At 43.1% G+C, this 13,416-nt stretch overlaps 1 protein-coding gene across 4 annotated transcripts in view; it reads right to left on the bottom strand.

Annotated features, from left to right (window-relative positions):
• Window positions 1-1,054: 1,054 nt before the first annotated feature.
• The window catches only part of LOC129211860 (ligand of Numb protein X 2-like), a 32,859-nt gene continuing 20,497 nt past the window's right edge, over window positions 1,055-13,416 (bottom strand). For all 4 annotated transcript variants that reach the window (XM_054839595.1, XM_054839596.1, XM_054839597.1 and 1 more), the window contains exons 6-10: window positions 11,732-11,911; window positions 10,485-10,659; window positions 10,106-10,316; window positions 5,071-5,229; window positions 1,055-3,832 (exon numbers count right to left, since the gene is read on the bottom strand). In XM_054839595.1, coding sequence (XP_054695570.1) covers window positions 3,697-3,832; window positions 5,071-5,229; window positions 10,106-10,316; window positions 10,485-10,659; window positions 11,732-11,911 — 861 coding nt within the window. In that variant the 3' untranslated portion in view covers window positions 1,055-3,696. The remainder of the gene's footprint in view (window positions 3,833-5,070; window positions 5,230-10,105; window positions 10,317-10,484; window positions 10,660-11,731; window positions 11,912-13,416) is intronic.

Below are 13,416 nucleotides of genomic sequence, written 5' to 3'. Positions count from 1 at the left end.
TGTTTTTACAGATAGACCCAAGTCGTTCACAGCTAGTAGTAGGTTTTGCTGCCAGAAGCAGCTGTGAATTTAAGGGAAATAGATTTGAAAGGTTTTAATTTAATGAAATAAATAGAGGTGAAATGTTTGCCTTTCATGTACTGAAGAAGCCTAAAGGTGGGTCTTTAGAAATATCTTCACTTGCATCAGTAACTACTGCAGGTTTCATGGTCATGTTCCCTGGGGAATACTGAAGGGTGACTAATAATTCTCTGAAAAGAGATCAGTTACTCTGGTGGCATCAGTGTTGGTGCTGGACCAAAGCTGGAGCTGCGAAAGGGGCTTGTGTGTTACTGAGTGCAGAATGTCCCAGGTGCTGAGGGTGAACTTCCCAGCCAGAGCTGATCACTTGCACAAGTCACTAGGCAAGTGCCAGTCAGCTGAAGGTGGAGAGAAGGTAGAAAGCAGCCTGGGGAACCTCTGGCAGGTCCTTCAGCTGCCGACATTAGGAAAAAGGCACAGCATTGAGGGGAGAGGCTAACTTCATAACAGTTGTGCAGCATTTAGTTAATGGCAACCCTGTCTTTCTGCCATTCCAGGCAGGGATGTTTTGTGCTGCCTGCACTACAGCAGTAGAAGTCCCAACAGAAGCTAACCCAGCCCCCAGCCTGGATGTGCAATTCCTCTGGGAGAAACAGCAGCAGCCCCAGCGTTGTCTCTTAGTTGCTGAGCTGTGCAGCAGGCCCAATCAGGGAGTTAAGCCTTGTTAAATAAAGCTTTATTGATGCCCTGGGTTAGCTTTTCAGTCCCATCAATTCAGAGCCCCAGAGGCACTAGTGGGCTGCACCCAGGAACAGGCGCACACCTGACAGGAAGAGTAAGTGAGATTTACTTTGGTTTGCATTTTTTCCCAGTCACAGCCATAGTATATTTGAGGACAGTCCAGCTTCTTTCCTGGGAGAAGCAGAAGACTTACACTATTTCCTGGAGAAGTAGCTATTGTTGAGGTGACCTATTCTGGGGGTGTCAGCTGATACACAGGAAAGAAAGGTTAAAAAACCAACTGTAATGCATGTTTTTCAGTAATATGACAATAATTTATAAAGGCATCAAAACAAATTTACCATCTATTAACAAGCTTATCTTGGAAACAATACTTAAATTACTAGGACATTTGGTGTAGTTGAAGGCACCTTGAAACGAGATGGAGTAATAGTAAAAATCACATGGGCTTCTGCAGCATTCTCTTCACTTAAACCATCTGACCACTATCTGCATGGCTTTTTCCTACTGTACTTTATACAAGTGACATTTGGTACTACTCAGTAGGAATCGCCTTCTCTATCTACATAAATATTTCCGGTTCCATACCAGGCACAGATTCTGCACATTGATTGGAAAGAGACAAAAATTGCTTCAAGTTTTTCTGTTCCTTTGCATCAGACAGAGGTTGAGTGACTAGTTTTCCACAGGCACCTTTCTGACTCGTGAATTATTTTGCTCTCAGCATTCAGTAGGAACGGCAGGAACAAAGGCCCCAGAGCCCAGCTTGCCACACACTCTTTTGGCCGTCAAAGTCCACAGTGGTATTTATCAGCCAACCAAGGAGGCTACTCTGTGTGCGGAGAAGCTTTTGTGAGAATTTCTGTCCAGTGGGCTCTGCTAATAGGCCCTGCTACAGCCTGCCTTCAGCTAACAGCCAGAGGAAGTGAAGTCACTCTATGTAAACACCTAAGTCATCTAGCCAGGGACAATTCTACTCTGCAGTAATAGCTAATTAGGAAGTAGCCAGCCCTAAGGAAAGCACTGCTTAAGACACTGACAGGCACTTACCTGTAGTCAGCTTACTACAAGGAGATAAACATTCATTCTACATAGCATTTTTACAGGGGAGAAAAACTCCTTTGATTCTTATAATGTGAGCTGGCCCCAGAGAAGGTACAGCAGAAACAGCGTAAGAGGAAGGCGCTCTCTCAATGCAACCCAGTTTAAGGAAGCTCTGTCATTTCTACTGCTGATTAACAACCCGCTAAAAAAAAGAAGGAATTGCTTCCTGTGGAGCGTCCACGTAGGAACTTAGCAAGGCATCATAGGTCAAACCTGCCTTGGCTTCAATTCTTTTCTAAATTTTAACTATACAGTGGATTTGAACTGAAGCCGAACTGTGCACACAAGACAGCATCCTGGGACAGAGGTTTCCTGTAACAAGCCTATTTACCTAATCATCTACCTTCTGTGGGAAAAGCTGGTCATTTTATCAAGTCATAAGACCAGGGAAACCAAGCTGAGGAAGGGATAAACAAATTCCTTATCTCTGGCTACTGTGATGGATGCACTTGACCCCTTAACCAAACTCACAGTAGTTTGGTTCAGGCTCCAAAGGAGGTAAAGGCCTGAGCTGTGGCCAGGCCAAGAACTCCTCTAGTTCCAATCTGTTTTGTGAAAACCCAGAAAGGAGCAGTGGCAGAGTGAGTATCGATGCATAGGAGCTTGGAACACGTGTCATGCAATTAGCATGTGAATAGCAGGTGCTTTTCCAAGACTGACTTACCAAGGAACAAAGTTGTGGGTACAAGGACTCCCATGCATACCTATCCCATCGCATGGAATTTGACTACAAGCCAACCGCTTTATTCCGTAAATACGACAGCCTAAGTGAGCCGCCTTTGAGCTCTCACTGCTAGGCAGCAGTCTCCCCTTCAGCATGATCTCCCCTTCAGCTGCGATGCCTTGCAAGGTTGCTCCTCAAGGCTGAGAAACCTTTTACCAACAGCAGATCTGTGGTAAGTGACCCATATCATACTTAACTTTATTTATGGTAACTTTAATTTGGGTCTTGGTAACTTGGAATCATCGTTGCATCCTTTGTGCGGTAAATAACGGAGTGAGCCTTGCCATCAAACTTTAAGTCGCGTTTTTACATCATCATATTTCAATGAAACCACTTTTGCCAATACTTTTCACAGTGGTTCTTTAAGCAGTCTAAAATCGCCCATTTGCGACAAATCGGCATAGTCGGCCCAATCCTAAATCAGGATTTGCGACAGCTACCTGGTGTTGGGACCTTCATACAAGTCAACACAGCTCCACCATGCTGACCTAGCGGCTCTTCAGCTGTCAGCTATGAGACTTGCAATTGGTTTTTTAATGTATAAACACATTCAGTAGGTTTCAGTAACCTAAAACTATCAAGACTGGGGGCTATAGGAACTGCTTAATTGGGTCCACGTCCTTACAGTTTTATTAGTGGCTTTTAAAAGCACATATAAAACAACTCAATGTCCGAGAATGGCAGTCAGAGAGCAGTAGCAGAACTGTATTAAACTAGCAGGGGAAATCGGACAGTGCTGACTGTTGTAACCTTTCAAAATATTAAATGGGAAGCACAGCTCTAAAATTGAGGAAAGCATCTCAAAGGCAAGCTGTAGAGAAACACTGGAAAAAGAGCTTTCTCTGCAACACCAATCCTAAAGAGCTTTAATGAGCCCAGGAAGCTACAGCTGTTTGGATTAACCATTACCATATCCACCAATCAGATTTGTTGATAATCTCAGCACGGTAAAGAAATGTTTTCTCCAAAAAGGAAGAGTCTTCCATGGGAATACACTGTATAGCAAGAGTTCAGCATTCCCTTGGTTTATCTGTCACACATTCAGCTTTCTGTGATGGCCAACTGATATCTGATACCTGCCACTGTTGTATGTTTTGTTTGAGCTTTCACACGAGGCTTCCCGGCCAGGACACCACAGTAAGCGTGACTTTGTTCTTTTGTTCCTTCAGCATCGGGATTAGTTCCGAGTTGCTCATTCCTATCGCTGGCACTCCGTTTACTGCCACTATTTCATCTCCACACCTAATCAGATGACAGGAAACATGTTTGTCAGGACATAATTATTGTTAACATTGCACCCTAGGACCCCCGAGGTCATCTAGCCCACCCTGAGCCGTGATCATTAACTCTTTGTTGAAGCAACTTTTTCACTTCTGGGTCAAAGAGGGCAAGGGGAAAAGGAGGGCACTGCTTGCACTTGAGTGACACAGCAGCAAAGGTCACCAGCAACATGACCAGCTGGCCAGTCAGCAGAGGGAAAAGTTACACAAAAGAAATTTGTGCTGATAAACACACTCATTGCCAAGGTTGCTCCTACAGCCACTTGACTGGCAATCAGCACGGTGAAGTGCTCACAACGCTGAGGCATGCTGTCACGTTGTAGCACACTAGAGATTTCAGTCCTGCCTGCTCTGCCCAGCTCTGCAGCATGCCAGGCTGTCTCCTGAGTGGTTGTACTGTTGAGCTGTGATGATGTGAGGTGCTGAAGCCAGGCAGCTACCCTCCTTGTGTCTATCTAATGGGGAAAGCGCAGCGCTGTCCTAACACTCAAACAGGAACCCACCTCACCCCAGCCCTCCCACCACAGCTCTGACCCAGCTCTGTTCTTCCACACTGCTTTCAGGGGAGTAAAGCCCAGCTCCCTACACTGAAATTACATCCCCTGCAAGGCAGCAGCCTCACTTTTCTTTTTTACAGTACTGCACTTGCAGACTGCTACATGCTTGCCGAGAAGCCAGCTCTGTTGATTCCCAGAGACAACATTGCAAAACAGTTCCGTGGGGTCCTCCAGCTCTGCTATTCACTCCTTCACTCGCTATGATTACTAACAAACAGGTCAGCAAAGCTTGTTTTAAGTTTCCTGCACAGGAGGGGTTTTGTTGCTTCCATTGGACTACTTTTTCCTAATCCAGGAGATTTTATACCCTAAAACCTCCAAGATTCATCTCAAACATCCCCTTTCAACTTTTAGCTAATTACTCAGTTAAAACCTTTACAGCCTTTAAAACATAACTGGTAATTCCTTTTAGTTGCACCTTTATAGAGAAACAAAAACACTCATTAATATAGGGCTTAGTTACAACTTTGGTAACAGTATTAACTACACCAATGAGTGTCTAAGAATTAGAAGTTATTAACTTTTAGCTCAGCTAGTTAAAAAGGTAAGAGACAGCCCCTCAGTAAAACAGTGCACGCTGACATAAGTACCAATAGTGTTTCTGACACAAACACCAGAGACCTGCAGGGCAGCTCATACGTACTTCAGTTTCCTGTCTCGAAAGGCGGGAGTCCCAGGCACTATGGTTTTGATGAAGAATGGCTGGTTCCCTTTGCTTTCCTCAAAGCCTCCAACGATGCTGAAGCCCCAGCTTTCCAGGTTGCCTTTGGTAAGGACAATATCTTGACAGCAGTGAAGGTAGCTGTGGAGACAGGCAGTCAAAACCAGAGAAAGCTTATTGAGTGTGTTTCAAGGAAAACTGCCTAACCACAAATTTATGTTTTCCCTTATGGAAAGCACAGCAGTGTAACAGCCTCATATTTATTTTCTTTTTTTAAGGACCTGAGGCAACCCCTTTGCAGGGCATGTTACAGGGATAATTCTCAAATCTGAAGATGCCCTGTAGAAATCTTTTCTCAGTATTATCAGTGCTAGTTTAGGAGTTAACAGAAAACTGCCATTCTCTAAAGAGATGTGTGATCTGAAAGATTCATTAATAACTTCATGAATTCTACTAATGAACATGCACTGTACTCATGACAAAAACAAATTAATCATGAACAGCAGTTACACCCATGCAATATACAAGAATCGAGGGGTTTTTAATGCCACCTGTATACTCCATGCTTGGTACAATGAAGGCATTCAGCAGCTACCTATCACTGATGGAAAGCAAACCTTTGAGGTATGGCAGCCTTTCTTCTACTAGCTACCAAATCAGAAGAGGAAAGGTCTTCCCTGCAGAACCTACACCCACAGGATTGCTGTGTGCAGTAAGATACTGGATGCGAGAGAGATCACAGGCCACTGTTTTTGAACACTGGCCACTGTTTTTGAATGCCAGCCACTGAGGTATGGCTTCTTAGTAACCCCAGGGTATGCTGCAGTGCCAGGACTGCCTTGGAGAATGCGATAGATAAGTGCTAACAGCACTTGCTCCTTGAGTTGGTAGCACAAAGCCACACAAAGCCTTTGCCAGGCATCTGCAAAGGTGTGGCAGGGGTGCAGGCAAGCAGCTCGGGTATTCTGGCTCCCAGTCAGGTTACATTCTGGCACAGAGACGCTGCCAGAGCTGCACTGTGTGAAACTGCCGCCAATCACCCCACTGAGGTATTCCAGCAGCTAAACTTTTCCTAACAAACGTTTTTACCTCGAGGGCTTTGCTTGAGCAGTTTACAGATGAGTTTCAGATTTCAAAAGCCTTCTCAGTTAACTTCTTACTAGGAGAAAGATCCAATTATCTACTTTCAAACTGTAATTTACTTTTGTATGAGTTGTTTGCACGTAAATGCTGTAAGAAGACCCAGCTCTAGCTTACTGATGGTTCCATGGTTTTCTTCTACTGGTATCGCACAAGTGTAAAAACACGGCTATGAGAAATGTATATAGCATCTAGTGCAAATAAATAGCCCAGAGAGCAAGAGTGGTAAGCACTACATCAGCACAGAACATAAATAAAAACATTAGACACATTCTTCAAGAGTTGGAAAAGGCTGTTTGCTAGAAATCAGCTTTCCATATGAAAAAGGGTTTTTAGGAAGAGAAACATTAATTTACTATAATGGAAAATGACCATGGGAAAGGAATTTTAGGCTTTACAGAAAGGAAAGGTGTGAGTTTTATTCTGACCAACACCCTGCTGAGGTTGCAGTTCTGCAAAGTTTCAGAGCTTGTGGAGTGCTCCGCTCCAGTTGGGGCCATGGCAAGGAACACCTAACAGTTGTTGCAGGAAGAGCTCAGACTTCATGAAGACTGGCTTCAGATAAACCTCAAGGAAGGAGGCAGGAGGAAAACTGCTTTTCCACCCCCGGAGAATTTCCATAAGCCACACTGTGCATGGTTACCGTTTTCAAGAGTCAAAGCTTTTACAGAGAAAAAGAGAGATTAATCTGTAAACTTGGTATTTCTAGTCTCTTTAGGATTCAGTGTGTAATGAGTTAGGACACACACCCGTTCCAAACCAGCATTTTCAGGTGGTATTTTATACTATCAGTAGCTGGTATTGATTTAACATAATACTATGAAGAAATCAAGTAAAGTTCCTATGCTGTCTTCTGTGACATATACAGTGAAGACGATAAACATTCAGTAGCAATAGGTAGTAACATACAATTAATTTCAAACACTCACCACCAGCAAGTAATAACAAAGCAAAGAATGGAGAAAGAGTAAGTTTACAAGGACAGTAGAGCTACCCACAGTTCTATTGCAAGACAAAAAAATGCAAGAAAGATACCAGCCACCTGGTTCAGTACTGCCAACAGTAGTTGTCTGAGGTTAGACAGAAAATATTACTACACCGTCCCTCTTATGGGGATGTTTGTATCTTCATTGCAAGTGTGCAGCACTGGCCATAGTCAGAGGTGGAAGACGCTCCAAGCTTACGCACCGAACGCAGCAGTGTGAAAGTAGCCTTAGGAGCACAGAGTGTTTTAGGAAGAATGTGACCAAAATGCTCATGTTTATTCCCTCTGGTACCCAGAGTCCCAAGAAAGGCACAGGACCAGGCCTGTTCTCTCTCCTAAAACCCTTCCACAACAGTAGCCTGGCACGTAAGCCATGTTCTGCAGGATGGGCCACAGGGCTCCATGTTTCACATCTCTAAGTGAGCCAAGATGACAGACAGTATTTGACACAAACAAACCCACAGATACAAGAGTCAAGGCCAGAATTAAACACTGTGGGCTCAAGTATTGCAACAACTGGACACACTTCCCTAGCCTTGAGCACTAACTTTGACTCCAGTCTTTCAACATCAAGTTCAGCTTCAAACTAGAAAGAAACCTGTGGGTTTCCTCTAAGGAGGAATGGATGTTTCTGCTGGATCAGAGTAGTAACTGGAAAAAAAAGCAGAACAAAACCAAAATCACACATGCCATCAGCAACAAGCTTTAAACTTTCACGCAAACCTCCATGCAAAAGTTTTAGCATACTGAGGTATGCCTACTTCAGCAGGGCAGCCCAAAAGGAGCAGATCCAAGTGAAACGACTGGTGGTGACACAAGGGCTAGTTTTGGTGCATTTCAAGGGATTTTCTGTAATCTAGTGTTAGTGTGGTACACAGAGTCTGTTCGTGCCAGAGTGCAATGGGCATTCCTCTGCAGTGCTTCTGGTTTAGTCCCATTCAAAAGGAACACAGTTTGTGCAGGTCAAAACCTCTCTGCAATGTGAACTAAAACAGCAGGCAAGGACAACTGGGATTCTCACTTCGACAGCACATTCCTGAGCCTAACTAAAACGCTTGCGTAGAGGCACCCTGAACGTTTCCAGGTGACAAACAAGGGTGCCCTTTCAGTTTACAGATTCTCAAACAATAATTGAAAATAACCTGATGATGCCAGCCACAATGTCAAATATAATAACTTGCTCAGCTGAAAAAGGCAGATTCTTAGTGGCTTTAGGGAAATCATTCATTCTGTGGACAACCAGCTAGTTGCTGCCAGGTCTTACTGTGAGCGGATGGGAAAATGAGTGAGGAAGCACAAGAATTACAGCCATTTTTATTACTGGAAAGACAGAGGAGGTTTTTGTCAGATCCTTAAATGAAATAACCTTGCTTTGTGCCTCCTAATAACCCTCACACCCACAGAACAGCAGCAGACAAGTTCAGATGCCTGAATTCAGGTCGGAGTAAGAAAGAAAGGCCGAAGAGCAGAAAGGGCATCTGAAATCATTGCTCTTTGCTTCAGTAGCAAGGTACACTACCAGTTAAATGAAGGAGAGCCAACATTAATACCAGCAGCAAAATAATTTCAAGCTATGTATTAAATGGCAGGTAATGTCAGTATACTCTTGAAATGAAGACAGGTGACCGATGAGCAAAGAGTGGACTCCAGTCCCTGTAGCAGAAAGTGTGGTGAAGCTGCAAGCCACAAGATATCCAAATTAAACAGGAGAAGGAAGAAGGGAGAAAGTACAGCCAGGTTTTGCCTTCCTATCCATCACTGCAGGAGCACCGATGAGGAACAAACACCAGCCAGCATCTGAGGGTTTGCACTCCCGTTTGGACTATTCAGGTGCAGCTCAGGCTAGTTCGTACTAGGTCTGCACAGAACAGACAGGCCAATTCCCTGGGAGAGCAGAGGAAACTGGTAGGACAGTGCTGAGTACAAGCCAAGTTACAGTTGCTCAAGACACAAAAGCTACCTTCCTTGGGCTGTTGTGTTTAACATTTACAGGCTGCTAAGTAACACAAGGGTAATGTAACAGAGGCTTTGTTAGTATTTCTTCTTTCAGGTGCCTCAAGAAACAAGGCTGTAAAAATCTGAGCTTCCCACAGAAGGGTTTGGATTTACTGTTCCACTTGCATCTCCTGCACGATCCTCCTCCAGTCAGCTGAAATGACAGACTCTGCCTTTCACAGCTGAATGTATTTTGATGAAACTGCAAAAGCAAGCAAACCAGAGGTTCACCTCTCCAGGAAGGAGATAGAAATTCAAGCTTTCAAAGCCCCAACCCTGTCACCTGGAACTTGCCATGTTGCTGCTTAAATCTGTGCTAAGTCTACAGTCCAAAGCTTTGCAGCAGGAAAACTCAAATATTCAGGATCGTTTCTGCTTTATGCTAAAGATGACACAATTACAACAGCCAAAAAGAATTAGACTGAAAGAATGCCTGCCTCAACTGAAATGATGAGACTAGAAACTATAAAACAGCACAGGTATCTGTTGTCTTCTGTTATGTGATCCAGAAAGAGCCACAGATTGATTTCCAGTCAATGATATTTTAGCAGGGACTGTATCTACATTGACTATATGTCAGCCTTAAACATACCAGAATCTATACTTCTCATTTTCTATGTCAGTTCTCTCAGAAAAAAAGGTTTTCAGGAACTTCTGAAATATGGTTACTGCCCAACAGAAGTGCAGAAATGATGGGTCACACCATAATAAGCAAAGTTTCTTGTGCATTCGTTACACCGTGATCTCATTCACAAATAAGGCTTTCCATTGCCTTAGAGCTAAATGAGAGTACCAGTAATGCTTCCAAGTCAACCAACAAAGCAATTAATTTCTAGTGTTTGAGTGAAAGTCAACTCTGATTGAACAGATCTCTATACAGTCACCGAACAAACATACCTAGGCAAACCAAGCCATGTGATCCAGAGGGGAGACCAGCTGAACCCTTGCTCCTTGATATCCAGAGATGACTCTGTTGAGTTCAATGAAAGGATTTCCAAGGCTTTCAGTATGACTGAGTGGGAAGCTGCATTAGATTTCAGTGCTGAGACAGCTTCATAGTAGTTCAGATGAGTCAAATCAATGCCATTTATGCTCAAAAGTACATCTCCTGTTGATTAAAAAAGATAGGATTATTACAGACGTTTTGCCATTTCTGCCTCAAGCTCTCATGCAGAACCCTGTTTCCAGCCTCGCTTTAGTGTCCAAGTCTAACTTTCACTGAAAAAAACCCAAACAAACAGTTCCTAAAGGATAAAGGGTCCGAGAGCCTCCTTACCTCGCTTGATTCTGCCATCCCTGAAGAGGCATCCAATGGGCTGCACACTCGTTACATATATAGGGAGCTTGTTTTTGTTATCCCTTCCGCCTCCAATTGTTATTCCTAAAGATTCCTTTGGTTCCTTTTTTATTGCAACTGTCTTTTCATGACTTACGTATCCCTGAGGTAAATCCTACAAAGGAGTGACAGTACAAAATGCAGCTTCATTAGTGCAATTAACACAAGAAGCCAAGATCTGGAAGAAAACAACAGAACTGCTTGTATCTTTAATCCAGAACATTTCAGCAACGTTGCTGGATGGCAAAGTCAGCTTCTCATGCACTTGCTCTGGGTAGAAATACTACCCCGTATTTCCAAAGTGATACCACCACAACTGAGGCACTGCTCTCCTAATGATCCCAGATTAATTTGCTGTAGACAGTTGCTCACTCAGAGGAGAACAATTTTGCACTGGGGAGCAAACTATGAACTCATTTCAAGGCCATTCATATCAAGCAATCAACCTCTACTACTAAAATGTTTAGGTTGCAGTGAAAGCACACGTTATAGCATATACTGTAGAAACAATATGTAAATAGTATTCTAAGATTTAACTCGAGGAACCACACTGCAGCCATTTATGACAGCTACTTACTAAACTCCAGAGATATTTAAACACAAGTCTAAGCAGTTTTAGCAAGTTTTCTCACTCAAATAGAAGTCCTAAACGTAGAGAAAATCTCTCTTGATACAACAGACTGGCAATTCTCCTCTTGCTCATACAGTTTCTTGTAATATGCAAACAAATGGCAGGCGCAGCACTGAAGTCACAGGAGCACTAACAGTGTAATTTGTGTAGTTTCTGTACCATAAAGCCCTCTAGCTCCAAACCAGAAGCATAACTTCGTGTCATTGTGCAATACTCTGAACGTGTTGTGCTCTATGATGTTCAGAAGCAAGTCCCAAGTGTCTCATGGATGGTAAATTTCCCATTGCCCTTTCCAGATAAGAAAGGATTAAACACCAGTTCTGCATCAACCTTAGAGACATTTGAAGAAATATTGATATGTTTTTCCCCAAAAACTGTATTTCCCAGTAGAGGACAAACGTACGGTTCTCCAGTACCAAAAGCCACAAGCCTGTTGCTTCTCAATAGCTCAAGAAGAAACAGAGCTACTGATCAGTTTTATATATCACAGAGCAAACATAATAGATCTGCTAGACCAAGAATAACCAACACTTTTTCTGTTATTTATCAAACTTACCTTCTGGTAGTTAGATTTTCGTCTATAGTGATTCTGGTCTAGTCGTCTCCGATGGTGCACCGGGCTTCCTCCATTGCTGCTGCTGCTGCTGCTGTTTGATGTGCTGCCATCTTCTACTGGGTCTGACAGCTGCATGCCCGGCTGCCTCAGGACAACAAAGTTCACTCTTGATTCAGTTGTCTGCCAGGAGAAACAAGTAGAGTGTGAATAAAATAGAAAAATAATAGAAATTAGGGATGGCCCCAGTCATTTTCTTGAGGAGAGAGAAGGGTTGGCATTGGTTTCTACAAAGGCTCTGAAACAGGGCTATGCTACGTGATGCAATGTTTTTTGTGAAGAGCCACAGAATCCTATGGTGAAAAGAAAAAAGGAATTAGCAAATGTTAGTCAGAAGGAACCAGGAGCAGAGGCAGGCTTCACTCATGCCTTCCTCCCCCACAATGCCAAACGAGAAATGGAAAGGGATAATACCTCCACTTCAGTACAAATCACCAAAATAGCGTATTGTGTTGTGATACAAATTGAACAGAGTGAGAACGCTGAGTGGTCTACATGATGGATGACCATGATACGAGTGCTGGATGCTTTTTCTTTTATTGTAAAGAAACTTGTTAAAACTCTTTCCCTCCCAGCCTATGTACCATGTCTATTGTTCAACACCTCCCACCCATTTTTTTCCCAGAGTACCTGAAGACATGACCTTTTGTCTAAGACTGCTGCCAATTAAACACTTAACCAGCTGTATGTCTGACCTTGGCAGAACTACAGGGAAAGTATTCACTATTGTTACTGCTCTTCTAATTTGGTTTGTTCTTTCAGATAATTTGACAAAACCCTATTGTGAAGGACTCCATTGGGGTAAGGCGTATGTGCTTACTTGGGGCAGTTCCTGCAACTGGAGAGAGAAGTGTGGTTGCTGCTCTCACTTCTTCACATGGGACCCTGCTCCCCTGGTAGCAGTGAATTCCCTGGCCTTAGAAGAGGGACTGCCTCAACTCTTTTGGGTTTTTTTTGTTCCTTTCTTAAACTAGTACAAGAGAGTTTTGTTTTCTGAAACAGAATTTAAAAGCCTCTTGCCTCCAAAGTCACTTCAGATAGAGTAATTTTTTTTTTCAGACAAGTTGGCACACATCCATGTCTTCATGAAATATATGGTAAACATTGCATTCTGAGATGGGGATTTGCCTTCCCCTTCAAGCAGGAGTACCAGACTACGTACAGTACATGTGGCTGTGCATATAGATATCTACCTGTAAATGTACTTTACCACAGAGGTAGAAGGACACTTTTCTACAAATGCTTTGCAATCAAAATTAAAATTACATTTAACCAAGAATTTTAATTAGCCCTCAGAAAAACAGATAGTGTTTGGAAGACTGTCACAGTTTTACACAAATGTCACTTCAAAAGGAATTCAATCCCCAAGCCTCAGAACTGATTTCAGTAGACTTTGGTTACTGATTTCAGTGGGATCAGGAAAGAGTTCCTCATATGGGAGTTATGTTTGCACATTACAACAGAAATACAGCAGCATTTTAAGAGACCATAGAATGGAATCACACATATAACAAAAAAGGATCTCAGAACTGGAACTCTGCTCTTTCTCTTATTTTCTCCCGTACCACTGCACTACTCTGCTGATTACCAGGAAGAGAACTGGCTCTCCCTCACTCTGCTGACCTCAG

The sequence above is a fragment of the Grus americana genome, chromosome 12, assembly GCF_028858705.1.
Source record: "Grus americana isolate bGruAme1 chromosome 12, bGruAme1.mat, whole genome shotgun sequence".
NCBI lineage: Eukaryota > Metazoa > Chordata > Aves > Gruiformes > Gruidae > Grus > Grus americana.
This window is presented reverse-complemented; position numbering and strand designations above follow the sequence as displayed.